Consider the following 18175-nt stretch of genomic DNA (forward strand, 5'->3'; position numbering starts at 1 on the left):
ATTAAGAAACTTAAATTTAACAAAAAAAAAAAATTGAATATATCAAATTATCAATAAATAAAAAATCACAAATACGTTAAATTTTATAATTTCTTTTTTATTGTTATAAAAAACATGAAGAAGAAGGAAAAAAAATGAAAAAAACTTTACAATTTCTCTCCACGAATTGAATATATTCTTGTTTGCATATATAATGTTTGTGTACAACAAGAACACACATGACAAATATTATTGATTTTTATGAAAACAAAGATATACATAATCAAACAAATAAATATAAACACAAAGGTGAAGCTTAATCGTGTAAGTAACTTTTCCATAAGATTTTCTTTTTAGCACTGTCCCTTAAAAAAATTCTCGTACAAGCAGCTCTTGTCGTGGACTTACTGTTGACTGCCAAGTGCCAAATCTCTTATTCCCCGAGAAAAATTATCTTCTGCATTGAATAGGGTAATTACCATTTAATATTCTTTTAATCTTTTTATATTTGAATGAAAACTAAAACTTTTATTAATCAAGAAAGTTGGGTGAAATTACACTTTACTACGGTAAACTATACCCTAAATTACACTATACCCTCAACTTTTCGAATACATGTTTTGCATTCTAACCTATGACTCTTGTTATACTTTGCATTTCGATATCAATTTTTCTGTTAACTTGAATGAAAATTCAAAGTTTATGATGCAAAGTATAATCGAGAATATAGTTTAGGGTGGTAAAATGTAATTTCTCATTTTATTTTAAAGAATTGAGAAAATGGGTAATTGAGTCTTTTCACGTGATGTCATACTTTTTCATCTAAGTTAATGGCAAACTTAATATCAAGGTGTAAAGTTTAAGGTCATAATTTAAGGTGTAAAATGTGCATTCAAAAAATTTAAGGTGCAAAATATAATCTAAGGTATAGTTTAGGGTGGTAAAGTGTAATTCTCCCAGAAAATTAATATGCATCAAACACAAGTTGAGGAGTTAAAAACTTATGGGCTATGTCTTCTAGCCAGTAACAAGGAGAGCTCAAATGTTTTTCCATGTCTTACTAGTATTTCATGCGTACTGATGATGCGGAAAATTGTTAGCTGGTTCCCTTCGTCCAAGGATGGCATGGATGACCAAAGTGGATCCTGCAAAGAGGCGATCTTAAGATAGAAACTCAAGACACTTGTGGTGCTAGCCACAAATTCTCTTAAAATCAAGATAGTGAAATGATTTAGAGAGAATAACTAACATAGAAAGATTGCTGAGAATATTTGTGTGTACCTTTTCTCTTTTGGTTTGGCCATTTTTATAGGTTTCTTTATCATGTATCCTTTGGATTCATTATGGCTATGCATTTATGTTCTTTGTAACGCTTTGCTTATGTTGAAGTTTGCTACCTATACCTGACAACGATCTTATGTCCGTTTTATTTATTTATTTATTTTTTTTATACAAGATAGAAATTCTACTTTAACCTAATCTAAGTATATATGTGTATGAAGTTCCCTCCTAAAGACTTGAACTCCAGCTCTTTCCTCTCACACCCCACAAGCACTTATACTCGTTGAGTAACCACTGCACTAAGGATGCGCAGTAGTTATATGTCTATTTTATTTGATTGCGTGTTACTTGTTAAATCTTTAATGTTGATTGTAATTGTCGTCCATTCATCAATGGACGACCAAAGTTACAAACATATCATGTACAATAATGTTTTTTTTCCTAACTAAATATTTGTACTATATATATATAAATCCCATTGTATGTGAACTAAACATGACGCAATCATAAGATAATATCATATATCCTTTTTTTTTTTTTTTTGAAGTAATCATATATTTAACTAGTCACGCTTTTCCATCCCATGCTACTTGCATATTTGACAGAAAATCCGTAAGGTTGCCGGTGACAGAATCATTACCCGCCTAACTTAAGCCTAATGTGCCTTTCTGGATTTTTTTCTACTATTATAAAAGCCCCATTTGCAGTCTTCAAACTACCACGCATTTCTACTTTTCCTTCTCTCGCTGTGTCTGTGTCTAACTGTCTTTGGGGTTTCCCTTTCGTTTCTCAAGGATGGGTGAGGAGGCTATTCAGTTCTTCCATACCAATGGGTATGCCAATGGGTTCTTAAAGATTCATGAAGAAACTAATCAAACACTTACTAATAATCATGAGGACTGTTCTTGGTATGAAGAAGTGATTGATGATGATCTCAAATGGTCCTTTGCATTGAAGAGGTTCGTCTTCAATCTTAGTCCATAGCCAAATATGTTCAATCGTATTGTAAATGTCATATTTATGTTAGTAGGCCAATTATCATTTCGTGCATAGGATATATGCGTCTTTCTTCTTATAGTGTCTAAGTTTACATCATTTCGTATTGATGTATATATTCACGCATGAGATATCTTCTCATTAGAAAGCCCCCCTCCCCTCTACAACCTTCCTTATCTCTCTCTCTCATAAATAGATTTAATAAGAAACAATCTTTTATTTTCATGACTAAATTAACTTAGCTACTATTCATTGTTCCATAATTCGAAGTAAACTATAGGCTTCTTTCCAATTAACTATATTAATTTGGAGATCATGCTAGATATTGAACATCTATCTCTCAAGATCTTAAGCAATTTTTCTTGTATTCTTTTTAACACACGCCCCCAGCCCCCCAAAAAAAAGGTAAAATAGAAGGTTTAAGCATGTCTTTTTATACATAAGGTAATTATGCACTAAATAATCATGTTTTCTTTGCTATATATTAATTTCATTCTTTCTCCTTAATTAGGGTGCTACATAAAGGGATTAGTGACTACCAGGAGATAGCTCTTTTGGACACGAAACGTTTCGGGAAGGTATACATATGATATGATTTTTGGACTAGAATCCTAGAGTCAATCTCATGTTTTAGATTTTATGTTTTGTATTTATATATATACATAATAGTGTAAATGTCATTACATCATTTATAGACTGGACATGACATTAGATACATCTTTGTATTTATAATATGTGATATGAACCATTTGTGGATACTAGTTCATGATTTTTTGTATTTTGTTTAGATTTCAAATTAATTAGTTTTTCTTTTTAAATGAAAATTTATCCTCTAATGCTCCTGCATCCCTGATGCCTTTGTGGGTTTATTGGATATATAGGTCTTGGTGATTGATGGGAAGATGCAAAGTGCAGAGGTGGATGAGTTTATTTATCATGAATGCTTGATTCATCCCGCTCTCATATGTCACCCAGAGTAAGTCCAAATCTCTTATAGCTCAAAAACTTTTATATATATATATATATATATATATATATTAAATTTTGTTCTTTTGTTTGATATTCATTTGGACAATCATTAGATGGTGTATTCCATTATATGCAATGGATCGAATTTAGCCGTCCAGTTTTCCTGTTCAATAATGGTCTATAACTGTCATTCATCTTTCATCATATATATATGTGCGCCCGAATCTTTTTCGTTTTTTTTATTTTTTATTTTTTTATTTTTTACTTATGCAAAAATTACTTGAATGATTAAATTACGAGTGATCAAACTACTTTTGTTTAAATAATTTTGTTAGACGATTTACCCAGCTAGCCCTCTAAAAATTCATGGTAATTTACACTACATTTTAGTTTCTGTCATAATAAGCATATTGGAAATATACGTCGAATGCATGGCCCATGAGATAATAATTTGGGTCGATAATCTTTCTAGCTATATGACAAGAAATATAGTCGATACTATAATTAACTAAAAAAAGTCTCCCCCTGGTCGGACTTTGACTCACCCAATTGGACTAAATTTGACTCATTTTATTCCGTGCAGAGCCAAAACCGTATTCATAATGGGTGGTGGTGAGGGGTCGGCTGCAAGGGAAGCACTCAAGCACAAATCATTGGAGAAAGTTGTTATGTGTGATATTGACCAGGTTCCCATCATTTCTATTCGCTAATTATTATTAAGCATACTGAGTTATACATTGTCATATACACTTATTTTTCTTTTTTAATAAAGAAAAAAGAAGTAATTCAATTCCAACAGCGTAGTGTTTTAAATTCACAAATTTTTTTTTTTTTTTTTTTTTTCAGTGTGGGTACATGATAAAAATTGTGTGAAAGGCATATGTTGATGATGCTGTGAAAATTTGTCTATCCATCTCTTCTCGTCTTTTAATTTTTATTTTTAATGAACTCTTACTAGTCATTTATTTGGGAGTAAAGTATGAACAAGAATTTCAGTATATATAGGAATTAGGGATACGAGGGAGAAGTCCATTTCTATGTGTAGTTAGTCACTGCATTCTGCTTTTACCTTTCTTTATCACTCGCAGCAACTTTATGTAAACTTGGCTTTAAATATTTATATACCTTTAATATCATATGCCTATTTGAATAATATTGTTGGACGCTTGTTTCAGGAGGTGGTCGACTTCTGTCGTAGATACTTGACTGTAAATCAAGAGACATTTTGTCACAAGAAGCTTAATCTTGTTATTAATGATGCCAAGTAAGTATTATGCTCCTTTGTTTAACTCAAGGGCTGTTCGGTAAATTCTGATTAGTTACAACTATCAAATTCAAATGACACAGATTGGCTAAAGTCTTTTAATTTTTAACTAACAAAATTTAATATGTTCATTATCACCATATTTTATTTTTGGAATTCGCATGCTTTTTTTCTTTTCTTTTTTTTAAGAATTACTTACGAGGCAATTGTCCTTATAATAAAGCTGGAAACCTTTTCTTTTTTATAGGTCATTTGACTCAGTTAATAACATTCATATCACATTATGTAAAATAGTATAAGTGTCATGCACATATAAACCCAAAAATTACCACATCAATCAATTTAAAAGTGTGTAAATTTACATTTTTGTTAAAACATAATATATACAGTCACTATTCACATGCATATCTATTTTTTAATACTTCTTTACTTATTTACACAAAGAGAGAGAGATATGATTTGAGAGAGTAATAAAAAATTGATAAATAAATAATATTTTAATCAAATGTAGTGAAAAATAAATAATCTAATATAGAGTGTTTTGAAAAGTGATTGTGTAATAGCTAAATAGACGACGACGATGACAAATAAATAAATAAATAAAATTGCACAAGTGAATGCTAATGCTCTTAGTAGGTCTTCACATATACCATGTTGATCCGCTAGCTTTGGTTACGAGAGACACTGCCAAGTCTAATCAACGGAATGTATGGCCTAATGTATTTATTTTTTTAATTCATTGTAACTCTAGAAGCGCGATTCATTTAAATTTTAGACCTTTTTCTTTTTTTCTTTTCTTTTTTTTTTTTTTTTGAAAAAAATCTTTCAATAAATAACCATTTTAGGAGTCTTGGATTAGCATCTTATTACACCATATAGTGCAATTATTATAAATTTTAATGCATAAATTGTACAAAAAGTTACAAACTAATGCTAACTTAAAATTTAAGAAATTTATTTATTATGTTATTGACATGATAACGAGGACAAAATTGAGAGTGCATATTGTTGCTTGTTTTGCTTGGTATATATTGTGGGTCTCTTTAGCATTGTCCTTACACGATATCATATGATTTGAATAAATTTTGTTATTAAAGGGCTGAATTAGAGAAGAGGGATGAGAAATTCGATATCATAGTTGGAGATTTGGCAGACCCAGTTGAAGGAGGTCCTTGCTATCAGCTCTACACAAAATCTTTCTACGAGAAAATTCTAAAACCTAAGCTCAATGAGAATGGCATCTTTGTGACACAGGTAACATGTCACTTGGAAAAGCTTTACATAACTACTTGGAGTCATGTTCTTCAGCTTATCCGATGGATAAAACAGACCAAAAATTTATAGATTTTCTGTCGTATAGGCTGGACCAGCGGGTATTTTCACACACAAGGAGGTCTTCACCTCTATATACAACACAATCAAGCAAGTCTTCAAGTGTAAGTCTCGCATCCAATCCAAAACAGTTCACCTTATCAACTTTTTTTTTTTTTTTGGTGGAAATATTGAGACAAGCAGAGCCACCCAATATGGACTCCCACGTCGAAGTGTTATTAATTTTCTCCTATGCGTGCTTGCAGATGTGGTTTCATACACAGCTCACGTGCCATCTTTTGCAGATACATGGGGATGGGTCATGGTATGTTACATGTTTCGATAGAAATGGATTAATTTGAGTTTGCTTGGTTGTTTACGTGATAATTAAATTCAATCCAGGCCTCAGACCAACCTTTCTCTATTAACGCTGAGGATATTGACAAAAGGATTGAAGCAAGAATTAATGGCGAATTACTCTATTTAAATGGTGCCTCGTTCCTTTCCTCTGCCACCATGAACAAGACCGTTACTCTATCGTAAGTTCACTTGATTATAGAAGCAACTAATTTGAAAAAAAAAAATTTTGAATTTAGTCCTAGGCTATTACGTGCGTAGTACTGTTAGTTAAGCCTCTAGTGCTAGTAGACATGGTCACTTGCATTATATGAGACATATCTTCATCATTTTTTTGGTGATATAATCTCTCTTAATTAAGATGGATTTGCCATTTCAGGTTGTTGAATGAAACTCACATCTACACAGAAGAAAGTGCAAGATTCATTCATGGACATGGGGTAGCTTATCGCCGTTGAGGTCACAAGCTACAGGTCGGGGGGAATTGCTGTACAGAGGAAAAAGATTGAAGCATTGGTTTTACACAATTGATGTTAGCTAGCTTCATTGGGCCGTTTAGAGGGTTCAAAATGATAAACTGTAACAAAAAGGTTTTATCTGATATGAATGAAATATGAGGCATTCCTCCATTCAGATTGTAGCACTGCACGGATATAGGTTTTATTTTTTTTTGATGATGAAGGGGCCCCCCGTAGTTTCTTGGTCTTCATGTTCTTTTTGGGTTATCAATTAAATTCATCCATTCCAGAAGATACTTGTGCGTCGTTCAGCGACAATCATCTTAATTCTTAAGAAATGTCAACTTGAGAAATTACTAATAAGCACTCATAGTAGTGAAGGCATATTGCTAAAATTTAGCTCCATAAACACAAAAATCTTACTGTAGCAGTGGAGCTAAATCTAAAAATTTTAGCTCCATTGCTACAGTGCACATTTATAGATAGATGTGCACTGTTCATGAAAGCTAAAAAAATATATATTATTTTATTCTCCCCACTTGCTCTGTCTTATCACCGTGCCTCTCTCTCTCTCATTCACTCTCATCTCTATCTCTGAAGCTCATCTCTCTCAACTCCGGTCTAAAGCTCATCGTCAACGTCGCCTCCGCCGACCTCAACGTCACCGGCCCAAGCCAACCCAAGCCCCGAGCCACCAATCCACGCCTCCGACCCACGCCTCCGCCGATCAAACCCACGCCGACACCGTCCTCCCTAAGCCACAAGCCACCGTCTCCGCCCATCTCTCTATTCTCTTTGCTGTGATTGAGTTTTTTTTTTGTTTTTTATTTTTATTTTTTTTTATTTTATGTATTTTCATATGGGTTTGGTGGCTGTGGCGGTGGTGGTTGATTTTGGCTATGGTAGTGGTGGTGGATGATTTTGACAGTGGGATTGTGGATTTTGGTTGTGGTGGTGGTGGATGATTTTGGCTTTGGCAGTGGGTTTTGTGGATTTTGGCTATGAGTTTTGTGGTTTATGATTGTGGTTGTGGTTGTGGCAGTGGCAGTGGGTTGTGGTGGTGGTTGTGATGGTTGGTGAGTTTTCTAGGTTTTTGTTTTGTTCTACTTCACTGGTTTGGCTATGTTGATTTTTCTGGGTTTTTATTTTGTTCTTCTTCACTGGTTTTGATGGGCACGGTGGGGTTGTGGTTGTGCAGTGATTTTTATGGGTTTGATGGTGGTTGTGGTGGTGTGTTGGTGGTTAAATGAAATATTATTTTATTGTAGTGTTTATATTATTTTATTGTGTTAAAAGGTAAAATAGCTCAACTGCTGTAGGGTGTGTGAAGGTAAAATAGATAAAGTGACTTTTTGTGTAGCTAAAAAGTTAAAATTTTAGATCCACCGGTGTGGATGCTCTAACTAGTTTGAACCATGTATGCTAGCTTTGTGCCCAAAATAATAATAATAATAATAATAATAATAAAGGACATTTATTTCTAAATTCATTTGTTTCATTCCGATAATATAAAAATAGCTAGAAGAGTTGCACAATATAAATATAAACTACTCATAAACCAATACCAACAAAGTCAAGAGGTCAATACCAAGAAAACTAATTCACAAAACAGAACCTTCAGTTCAGATACTCCTCAGTCCTCAGCTTCGCTTAACAGGGTCAAAGTTGGCAACACCAACAACAGCTCCAGCAATCACTGCTAGCACGACTCCACCGGCAACAATGCTGAGCAGAAAGTTCTTAAGAGATGGGGACACACCAGGCCCTGCTGCCTCAGCCACCTCAGGTATAACCATTGAGGCTGTAAATGCAGCTGCTGTTAGGCCTGTCACAGCCTTTTCCTTAAGAGAGGCCTGCACTTGAAGCCGGACTTTTGACTTCGGCTTCACAAACATAGCCTTTTTTGATGGTATTATTGGTAATGGCTTGAAGAAGAATTCTGAGCTAGGCTGGTTTAGCTTATTATGGGCCGCGGAAGTGAGTGGCATCGCCATTGAAACAGAAGATGCCATTTTTGCGAGTGTCACTTTGTTTATCAATCTTGCTTGGTTTGCAACAAGTGATGTCAGTATTCTATTCACCCTCTTAGAAGTTAGAAGAGAGATGGGGCTTAGATATTGGATGTACAAATCAGGCCTGGAATAAGATGGGAGGTGGAAATTAGAGATTTGCAGCTTATGTGTCAATTTGGAGTTGTCCTACATGGCAAATTTTCCACCTGGTTTGGAGGATAAGGTTATCCTCTTAGATTGATCCATTAGGATTAGATTTCTCTTGTACATGAAGAATACGGTTAAGACTTATAGTTTGTTCTATTCATATGGAAAACCTGAACGCTAAAATAGACTGAGGGAATAAATTGTTATAATTTTAAAATTTTAAAATACCAAAATTAAAAATTTTAAAATTGAGGAACCAAAATCGAAAAATACGTCAGATTTAATGAACAAAAAAAAAAAAAATGCATTTTAAACTAAAATAGTAACAGTAAGTAACAGTTTTTTTAATGTCCTCTTTTGTCAATTCCCACTTCTAACAGCTCTTTAGATATAACATCTTTAAAGCACTTTTATAAGTGTGATTTACTAACAGCCTTTCCATACTATTATCTTTTTTTCGTAAAAGCTCTACCATTAAAAATATATTTCCTACCACAATCCCAAACATGCACTAAATATCAACATTTTACAAGTACTAGCATCCATACATTCCATTCCACTGTCTTTTTCCAGCTTCAAAATCATCTAGAAAACTCATTTATCTAGCCTACAGGTTAATATCCTTTAACCTCCCTCGACTATATAGAAAGAAAAATAAATATTACCCTCCACCTCCACCTTCTTGCATAGATGGCTCAACGAACCAGCCAAGTTATAATGTCCAGTTTGCTCAGCTTCATCACTGATTCAACATGCCTTTTGAGAGTATGAAGTTCCATAAGATAAAACAGACGCACACACACCACAAATATACTGTCCAGCAACTTTCGAGACTACATTGACTTCGAGCTAAAAAATATATATACAGTGATCTGTTCCAGTAATTCTACTCCTTACTGTTTACCCAATACCTTGTTTGAAGAGGTCCTATCCAAACAGAAGGTCCACAATGGCCTTGAATAAAATGTAAAATGTATCCTGCAGCTTTCCTCAAAAAAAAAAAAAAAAAGTATCCTGCAGAAATTTCAACATTAATTCTAAATCCAGAGTGAGCAAGGGCTTTTCATAATACGGATTAGTAAGGCCTCAGATGAGCCATGCCACTAGCCAGCCACTTCAGCTCAAGTCAGTTGGAGGCTTGTCGTTGCGTAACTCAAATGATTTAATAGATGAGATGAGCTCAAGCTTGAATGAGGTTTATGTAATTAATGAACTTGAGCTTGAGATCAGCCGGTTTGATGCATCAGCCTTCATATGACTATATTAAGCTAATAATTTAACATATGCTTTGCTTGTGCCAGGCTCAAGCATGAGCTCAAATTTGAGATTCAGTCACAGGCTTGTCAGATAAAACAAGCCAGGTCAAGTCAAGTGAGAAAAGTTTTGTGGTATTGCAAAGTTTGATTCTAGCTTGGAATCTATATAAACTTGACCAAACCCAGCTCTACTAGCCCAGGGTTAGACTATGCTCAGCTTGTTTGTGTATATGAATATTCACATTAAAAAAACCATGGATTTAGAATAATTGGAAGCAGTGGCAATGGGATGCAAATGGAAAGCTGGTGACTCAAGTCCCAGATATCTAATGTAGATCTGAATTGAAACTCTAACATAATGTGGGCTGAAATGGCAAACTGACATGATAATCTCAAAAAACCTAGTTCATCTCATCAGAAGGGAGAGGAAGAACAGGAACATACTTGCAGATTATCAAAGGCATATGAAGCAATGAGCAATAATCATTTGTTGGCTGCATTTGTTGTTTCGGACCCAATATGGAGAAGATGAACATCTTGGGGCAGGAGATTGTATCTGATATTAAGCTCTTCAAATATTTTCTTAATTTCAATAACTAATTCAGTTCTTCGCCTGTTCTTCTCTCCAAAATCTTGAAAGTTCATTGTGTGAAAGACGTAGAGACCCATCTTTATCTTATTCACATTTTCAATCTCCTTCACCAACACATTGTGGTTAGGATGCCAGTGTTGTGGATTTTTCTCCAGGTACCTGACCAAACAAAAGCAAATTGGGAGAAGATTGAGGCAAAAGAGTTGTACATATTTATGGAATAAATAGTAGTATAAAAACTGTTAATGACGAGAATAAAATAATATAAAGAAAAATGGAAGAAAGAAAGAAAGAGAGAAGAACATAAGGGACTACGTGGTTCGGCCAACTGCCTACATCCACAAAATAAAGCCCTAGTAGCTAATCTTTACCGTATACTCAAGTCAACAATTACAATGAATTCTTAATAGGGTGTATATAGAGACTAGAAGCTAGGGTTAGCCCAATATGGGCTTACAACATAACTAAGCCTCTTAGGCCACTACATCAACATAAACCCAATATTTCAACAAAAAAGAACTCAAGATCTTAAATAAAGCCAATCCTCTATACATTTTGACACAAACTTCAATTCACAGAAACTAGTCTAGTTTTCAAAAGCAATACCAAGACTATGCATTTGTTTGTTGTTTAGCAATGAAGAATAGCCTATCAACAAGAGATAGAATGGTAAAGCACGGATTCAATTGTGGTGCAATTTGTGTTTTATTCATATAAGGATGGAAAGTAGGAAGTCATCTTTTCTTTGAGTGTTCATTTTTTAAGAGAATTAGGAATTTTGGAGAACATTGACGCATAGCTGCATCATTGAAGTTCCTGAACTTGAATGTGAGATGGTCACTAATTGGGGTGAGAACAATTTGAAGGAAAAGAGCCTTATGGCTGTAATTTGTCAACTGAATTTGGAAGCTGCTATTTATCACATTTGGCAACAAAGAAGTGCCATCATTCACCAAGAAAATATCAATAACTAAGTAGGACATGGCTGATGCAATAAAGTGCGAAGTCAGAGCAAGAATTGAAGGAAGTGAACTTCTTTTTTTGATAAGTAATGTAAAATTTATTCAAATCATAAAAAGAATCACCCAAGTATACATGACGTATACATTTGGGGATCATAACAATCAAGTACATAAGTTACAAACATCCATCAAATCACAGACTGAAAATAATGGAATGGCTTGCAACAATGGACATCCAATCAGTCGTCATTCTAAGAAGAAAAGTTTTAGATTAGCTACTGTCCTTTCTGAATCCTCAAAGCACCGGTTGTTTCTCTTCCGCCAAATGCACCACATCAAGCAATGAGGGACAGCCATCCAAATAACACCATTACAACTGAAATCAAGAACACTTTGGTAGTTTCTTCGAGGGAAACTAGGTCTCCAAGAACTTAAAGAACAGAGCTAAAGGAAGGAAGAAGAAAGAAAAAAAGAGATAAGGAAGAAATAAGGGAAAAGAAGAGCAAGTTTATACATTCCACATATGGTCCCTACAATTCATTCCCTAATCTATTTATACAATCTGATTCATCCACTAACTGCATAACAACTAATCACAATAACTACCTAACTAACTCCAGCTCAGCACAGCCTTAGCACGTGCACAGCTTCAATCCTGCACCTCTTCAGCACTTGCGCTGCACCTCTTCAGCACTTGCACTGCACACACATCAACACTTGCACACACCACAGGACTTACACCCATACAGCACAGTCTTTGGCATTACCCAATAAATACCAAACAAGGTGAACACTATAGACCATAGCTCAAATGCAATAAAACAATGTAGTAAAAAGATGATCTATTGATTCTCCACTGCTTTTACACATGTAAAACCAATCCAAAATCCACATCTTCCTCTTGTGTAAATTATCAATTGTCAAAATATTTCCCAAAGCTGCTATCCAAACAAAAAACGCTACTCTACAAGGGACCTTTGTCTTCCAAATACTCCTCCAAGGGAGTGATTGTTCACAGACACCCATCTGAGTACGATAAAAGCTACTCACCTCAAATCCCTTTCTCTTGGAAAATTTTCAACACAACTTATCCTCACTCATACCCCAATACCATATATAACATCCATAAAATTAGACAAGGATGCCAATTCCCAATCCTAAATAGCACGCAAGAATACCAAATCCCAAAAAAGGACCCCATTAGTGAACTTCATATGGTCAGCAACATAAGCCTCTTTTGCCCTACTAATTCTAAATAATTCTGGATAGTTCACTTTCAAGGGGCTGACCCCACACTAAACATCAGACCAGAATTTCACTCTTGATCCATTTCCAACCTCAAACTGAATATGGCAAGAAAAAATAGACCAGCCACTTCTATTATATTTCCATAAACTCACCCCATAAGAACCTGCAACATCCAATCTAAAAATAAACTTGTGTTGATATTGTGGAATTCCCAGTCTGTAGTAAATAATGATATTTAACTTGTAACATTTTTGCTTGAGGAGCTATGGGTTGTTTCGCTAGGAGTTGGAGTCTGGTCTCTAGTTTGTAGCTCCAACTGTTGTTGTTGTAATTTTGCTGTTTTTGGCTTGTTCTAATAAAATTCCTTGTTCATTTCTGGGTGTTTTGGGGGGGGGGGGGAGTGAATTGTACCAGAATATGGCCCAAAAAGTATCTGTTTCTCCCAATTATCCTTTAAAAGCCATTAAGCATAAAGACACGAATTTGCAACAATTATAATAGTCTTTCATAATTGCATTATTACATAAAAGGAAAGGAAAAGCAACGGTTTAGTAAACTTACGTCTTTATTTTATCTTTCAGCATCCCAATCCTCTCTATTGGTGTCACAAAATCAATTGAGAATTGAACATAATCCCCCATATCAGGGCTTCTATAGTAATTACTGATGGGTTTTGTGGCCAAAACTGAATTTGGATAGTACACCTTTTCATTATTGAGTTTCAGGAAGACTGTTGTTAAGATGTTCATCTCTTCAACCATCATCTGTCAATTATCAGTTAATGAAGTAACCCAACCCACACAAGATGAACTTTATTAAAGATAAAATAAAAATTAAATTAAAAAAAAATAAAGTTTCCTTATAGATTACCTGAACACCATCAATGACACAGCGATCACCAACGTCAAATGGATGCATTACAAATACAAATATAATAGCTTCAAATATAGTCTTGCAGGTATTTCCAAACATAAAAGCTGCCACGACAAGCTGTGATGAGAAGAAGACAAGAACTTTTGTTGTTGCAATTTCCATCAAGAGAAGCCACACGATAACAGTCACAACAATCAGGATCACAGTTACGAGTTTGTTTAACTGCTTCACAGCGGTTTTTGTATCATTTAGAGCATGTGCTAGTGCTTTGCGGCCCTTGTAGATCTTCACCTGCACGATGACAAATGTTAACGAAAGAGCATTCCATGAACCAAACAGAGTTTTCCATCTTTGTTACAGTTAGTAACATACATAAATTTGTCCACTGCCTTTTATATATTTCAAAATCAAGTTTATTTTTAGTAAAAACCCATGTAGAGAAAACCTTCAGCAACCCCACATTGCAACAACTGACCCTGATTCATGATTATGATATGGTTCTTCCCGTCTTGAAAATGTCATACCTAGTGCACAAAGATTCCACTTTGCAAGGTCTGGGAGAGGTGATTGGTAAGCAGCCTTACACCCCAATTTTATTTTTTATTATGTTTTTATTATTTCTTTTGAAGAGGTTGATTCTCATACTTGAACTCATGATCAGTCACTTTTGGGGGAAGACACTTACCATCGCACCAAGGCTCAACCTCTCCTCCCGTCCTGCATTTTCAAAATTGAAAAACAATTGACTAAATGCACCAGAAAATTCAGAATGTTGTTTGCTCTGTATGGTCACATAATTGATGAAGGAAAACAGAAGCAAATTTGAAACTTTACACATGCATAGGTTATTAGTCTCTCTTTTTTCTTTGGTCATTACATTATGCTTCTTCTATGCTTTTTCACAAATTATGCAGGATGAAAAATGTTCTACAGTTTCAGAATTGCATTCCTTAATGACTAAGCAATAGAACCCAGTGACAAGTGACTAAAAGCGTGCTATGGGTAAAGAGATTCAGAAGACAGCATAAAACTGCAAACTAAAGTGAAGATTTATTAATATAAAAAGAAAAAGTCTTACCACCCAATATGTAAGAGCTTTTCTGTCAATCCTTCCTGTATCTGCTCCTTCAAACAGTGGAAACACAAGATCCACTTCTTCCTTGATCATGAATCTCAGGAAGTCGTACTCATCTATGTACCTACTCATAGATATAAGATATTGAGAAACTAGCCAAACAATAACATAGAGAGGAAAGGATACAACAACATTACAAAACTTCTATAAAAGGTAAATCTCACTTGGAACCAGACTCAGCAACATTCATGAAAATGTGATAGGCGGCGGCAGTTGCTTCCATCTCATTTGTAATCTCCTTATCCATCTGCTCACCACCTCCATCATCAACACTTTCATCTAGTGCATTTGAGATTGTCGACAGCCCTGAACTCATCACTGCATCAACCAACACCTTCATTGTCCAAGCAGAAACCTTCTCTTGTTTCATCTTATGAAGCTTTGCCATATCAATTACCTCTTTCTCCTTCCCACCTTTGCTATTTTTCTTGTTCTTCGTACTCCTAAAACTCAATTGACCAGTGCTCGGTGATCTCCCAACCCTCTCAGCCTCCAATATCAGCGGAGGCCCCGAAAGGGTCTGCAAAACATACTGATGGAAGATTGATTCCTGAATTCGATCAAAGAAGGTGTTCACATGGAACTTGGACGCTAAGATCTTCAGCAATAATGTCTTTAATAGCCATAAAAACGCCCCAATGAGAAGGGAAACAAGAGTCCATGTCACATAATCCAAAATCTTGGTGGCAATCTTCGACCGCTGAACCCCGCCATTGAAGAGAAATACCCATGTAAGAAGAACCAATCCCAACCAAATAAAGACTTGAACACTCTTCTTCAATCCATGAACAAAATAGAGCACCTTCTTCCTAAGCAAAAAGTTCATTTCAATCAAGAACACAATCAGATGCATAAACCATTTGGTAACCAACATTCCCGAGAAGATGACCATGACAAGGACGAACCATTTCCAAAACTCCAAACCCCACACCATGAAATTCTTCAACCTCTCAAGAGTTAAGCTAGCCACCAGGCACACCAAAATGCATACAAACACAGTTAGCTCAATCAAAACCTTAGTCTTTAGTCTCCTGTGCTTCTCTTTACTCAAAACAACTTTCTTGTAAATCTCTTCATCCTGATCATCATCCCCCGGAGACGACATGAGGGGCGTCTTAGGAGTGATGGAGACAGGTCTGGCAGACTTATTATTAGGGGACGCCATGGCTGTGGCCATACTGAAGGAATTATTAGGAGAAGTCTCAGTTTGTAATTGTTCTTGGAAATGCAAACCCTTGTTGTTGTTGTGGTCATTTGGAGTTAATAATAGAGGATAAGATGGTTCCCCAAATCTTGATTTGGGTTTGGAATAAACAGACCTTGCAAGAGAACGTCTGCGTGTAAGGTTGTCATTGACATTGGTGGTGGTGGTGGTGGTGGGGACTTTGGGAGGCTTGGAAGTGTTTGTGTTGGTGGGACTGTACCAGCTACAGATCTCCGGTGACCCTTTTGCTTTTGCTGATGCGTCTATTATTTTAATGGGTTTCGAATTCGAAGAAGACTCTTCTACTACTTCTTCTTCTTCTTCTTCTTCGCCTGGGATAGGGATAGGGATTTCCACAACCACTTGCTTCTCTGTCTCTGCCATGAATTTAGAGCAAATTAAACTAAGACTTGTGATTTAGACCTGCAACTGCAAGCTTCTCTCTTACTCACCATCTAATCAATTCAAGGCTAGAGCTCCAAAACCAAAAAATAATAATAATAATAAAATAAGTAGCTAGTAATAAAAGTGTCAGAAAGAAATAACCAAACCTAAATAAAGAAACAAAAGATACATGCATACACTTTTTTTAATTTTATTTTCAGATCTTTAATTTAAGAAATGAGATTCTCTAAATTGACTCAGTGTCAGTAGGTACTCTCTCACAAAATCAGCACCACCGGCGAGCAATGCAAATCTTTAAAGAGCTTTTTAATTTAATTTCGCTTTCGCGCCAAAAATTAAATCACTAATATATATATATATATATATATAAATAACATAATTTTTTTTTAAAGGTGCTACTAAAATAGTACTACTACTCTCATCTGATCTCTACCCGAAAGAATGAATCGGCTTTAGCCATCAGTATTTCACATGCTAAAACTCCAAATATGCTAAAATTTAGCATCAAACCATATAAATATTGCATTAACTGTACTTCCAATTCTAAAAAATTTTACCATTTAACTACAGGATCATTTTACTTTTATGATGATACTGTAGCAAGATAGTTTATACATATATATATATATATTATTGAGTTTTGGGTTTTTATTTGGATATTGGGTTATATTTTTTATTATATAAATATATTATTTTAAAATGTTGTATGGTAAAATAAAAATTGGGATGTAAAATGGTATGGTACTAGACTAGTCCACAGTACACTCATCAGTAACGGTAGGGGAAATTTTTGCTATAATATAAATAGAAGAGAAAGAGGCCTGGGGTCTGGGGAACGTTATGTTTTGGATAAACGAAAATGTATGCAACGAAAGGGAAGTCAAGTAGCCTATGACCTATAATAATAATAATAATAATAGGGTTGATTTAATGGTTGGTGACAAAACAAAGCCAGATATGAAATGAATAATGCTGACAACACAGAGATTTATTAAATTAATAAATGTACTGAAAATGTAAGATGAAGAGGATGTTTTTTGTTCCATATCATTCTTCTTTTCTCTGTAGTAGTAGTACTATACATTTGTACAGTAATAATTATATTGCTTGAACTTGAAAACCAGAATAAATGTCAACAACGGAAAAATAGTGTGAAAATTGAGAAGGGCAAAGGATGGTTTTTTTTTTTTTTTTTTTGAGAAGGCAAAGGATGGTTAATTGGTTATACAGCTTATGCCAAGAAAAGGAGACTTTAATAATAAGCTCAGATCTTGATTTCCTATAATTAAAGAACTACTAACAAAAAAACTAACAAAAAGGAGAGGAAGAGTAGGAAATTACTAAAACCGCATGCCTCTATAAATTCACTTGAGCCCATTAAGAAACTAAACTAGTACCACTAATTTCTAATTAGCGTGAAGAAGCAAATTTCTAACAACTATTTTTGTTCAAAACCATTGGTGATGTAATGTAATACCAAATTCACTTCTTTCATTTGGACTTGTGTTTAAAGTACTGGATCATTTTACTTTATATAGACGTGGCCCAATTTCCTTTTGTTTCTTTCTTCTTTTCTCCTGATCTCCTCCCATCTTTTTTTCTTCTTCTTCTTCTTCTTCTTCTTCTTCTTCTTCTTTTTATTTTTTTAAATATTGATTTCTATAAAAGTACGCAACATATATCATACTACTAGTTTAAAGGCCTTACTATAATTAATATAAATATT

General features: G+C 34.7%; 3 protein-coding genes across 3 annotated transcripts; 1 reads left to right on the plus strand and 2 right to left on the minus strand.

The window, feature by feature from the left end:
• The first annotated feature begins 1953 nt into the window (after nucleotides 1-1953).
• On the plus strand, nucleotides 1954-6786 carry LOC126707656 (thermospermine synthase ACAULIS5). Its single transcript, XM_050407431.1, has 10 exons — nucleotides 1954-2219; nucleotides 2768-2834; nucleotides 3138-3232; nucleotides 3809-3911; nucleotides 4401-4489; nucleotides 5587-5743; nucleotides 5850-5925; nucleotides 6067-6125; nucleotides 6203-6339; nucleotides 6537-6786. The coding sequence occupies exons 1-10, from the start codon at nucleotides 2056-2058 to the stop codon at nucleotides 6613-6615; spliced, it is 1026 nt and encodes a 341-aa protein (XP_050263388.1). The 5' UTR covers nucleotides 1954-2055; the 3' UTR covers nucleotides 6616-6786.
• A 1284-nt stretch (nucleotides 6787-8070) lies between these two features.
• LOC126707662 (uncharacterized) lies at nucleotides 8071-8761 on the minus strand. The gene has a single exon (XM_050407446.1). The coding sequence runs from the start codon at nucleotides 8625-8627 to the stop codon at nucleotides 8256-8258; it is 372 nt and encodes a 123-aa protein (XP_050263403.1). The 5' UTR covers nucleotides 8628-8761; the 3' UTR covers nucleotides 8071-8255.
• An 827-nt stretch (nucleotides 8762-9588) lies between these two features.
• On the minus strand, nucleotides 9589-16601 carry LOC126707663 (mechanosensitive ion channel protein 10-like). Its single transcript, XM_050407462.1, has 5 exons — nucleotides 15005-16601; nucleotides 14784-14904; nucleotides 13703-13996; nucleotides 13394-13596; nucleotides 9589-10781 (listed from the first exon to the last, which is right to left on the minus strand). Exons 1-5 carry the CDS (start codon nucleotides 16426-16428, stop codon nucleotides 10514-10516), a joined length of 2310 nt encoding a protein of 769 aa, XP_050263419.1. The 5' UTR covers nucleotides 16429-16601; the 3' UTR covers nucleotides 9589-10513.
• Between the last annotated feature and the right edge of the window lie 1574 nt (nucleotides 16602-18175).

The sequence above is a fragment of the Quercus robur genome, chromosome 2 (assembly GCF_932294415.1).
Source record: "Quercus robur chromosome 2, dhQueRobu3.1, whole genome shotgun sequence".
Taxonomy (NCBI): domain Eukaryota; kingdom Viridiplantae; phylum Streptophyta; class Magnoliopsida; order Fagales; family Fagaceae; genus Quercus; species Quercus robur.

What these genes read in the sequence shown, in the direction of transcription:
- LOC126707656 (XM_050407431.1), top strand. Translation starts at nt 2,056, where the DNA reads ATGGGTGAGGAGGCTATTCAGTTCTTCCATACCAATGGGTATGCCAAT. An exon ending in GCTCTCATATGTCACCCAGA is followed by an intron (nt 3,233 to 3,808) that starts GTAAGTCCAAAT and finishes TATTCCGTGCAG; the next exon opens with AGCCAAAACCGTATTCATAA. An exon ending in ATGGCATCTTTGTGACACAG is followed by an intron (nt 5,744 to 5,849) that starts GTAACATGTCAC and finishes TCTGTCGTATAG; the next exon opens with GCTGGACCAGCGGGTATTTT.
- LOC126707663 (XM_050407462.1), bottom strand. Translation starts at nt 16,428, where the DNA reads ATGGCAGAGACAGAGAAGCAAGTGGTTGTGGAAATCCCTATCCCTATC. An exon ending in GTTGCTGAGTCTGGTTCCAA is followed by an intron (nt 14,905 to 15,004) that starts GTGAGATTTACC and finishes ATCTATGAGTAG; the next exon opens with GTACATAGATGAGTACGACT. An exon ending in CTGAAAGATAAAATAAAGAC is followed by an intron (nt 10,782 to 13,393) that starts GTAAGTTTACTA and finishes TTGTTTGGTCAG; the next exon opens with GTACCTGGAGAAAAATCCAC.
- LOC126707662 (XM_050407446.1), bottom strand. Translation starts at nt 8,627, where the DNA reads ATGGCATCTTCTGTTTCAATGGCGATGCCACTCACTTCCGCGGCCCAT.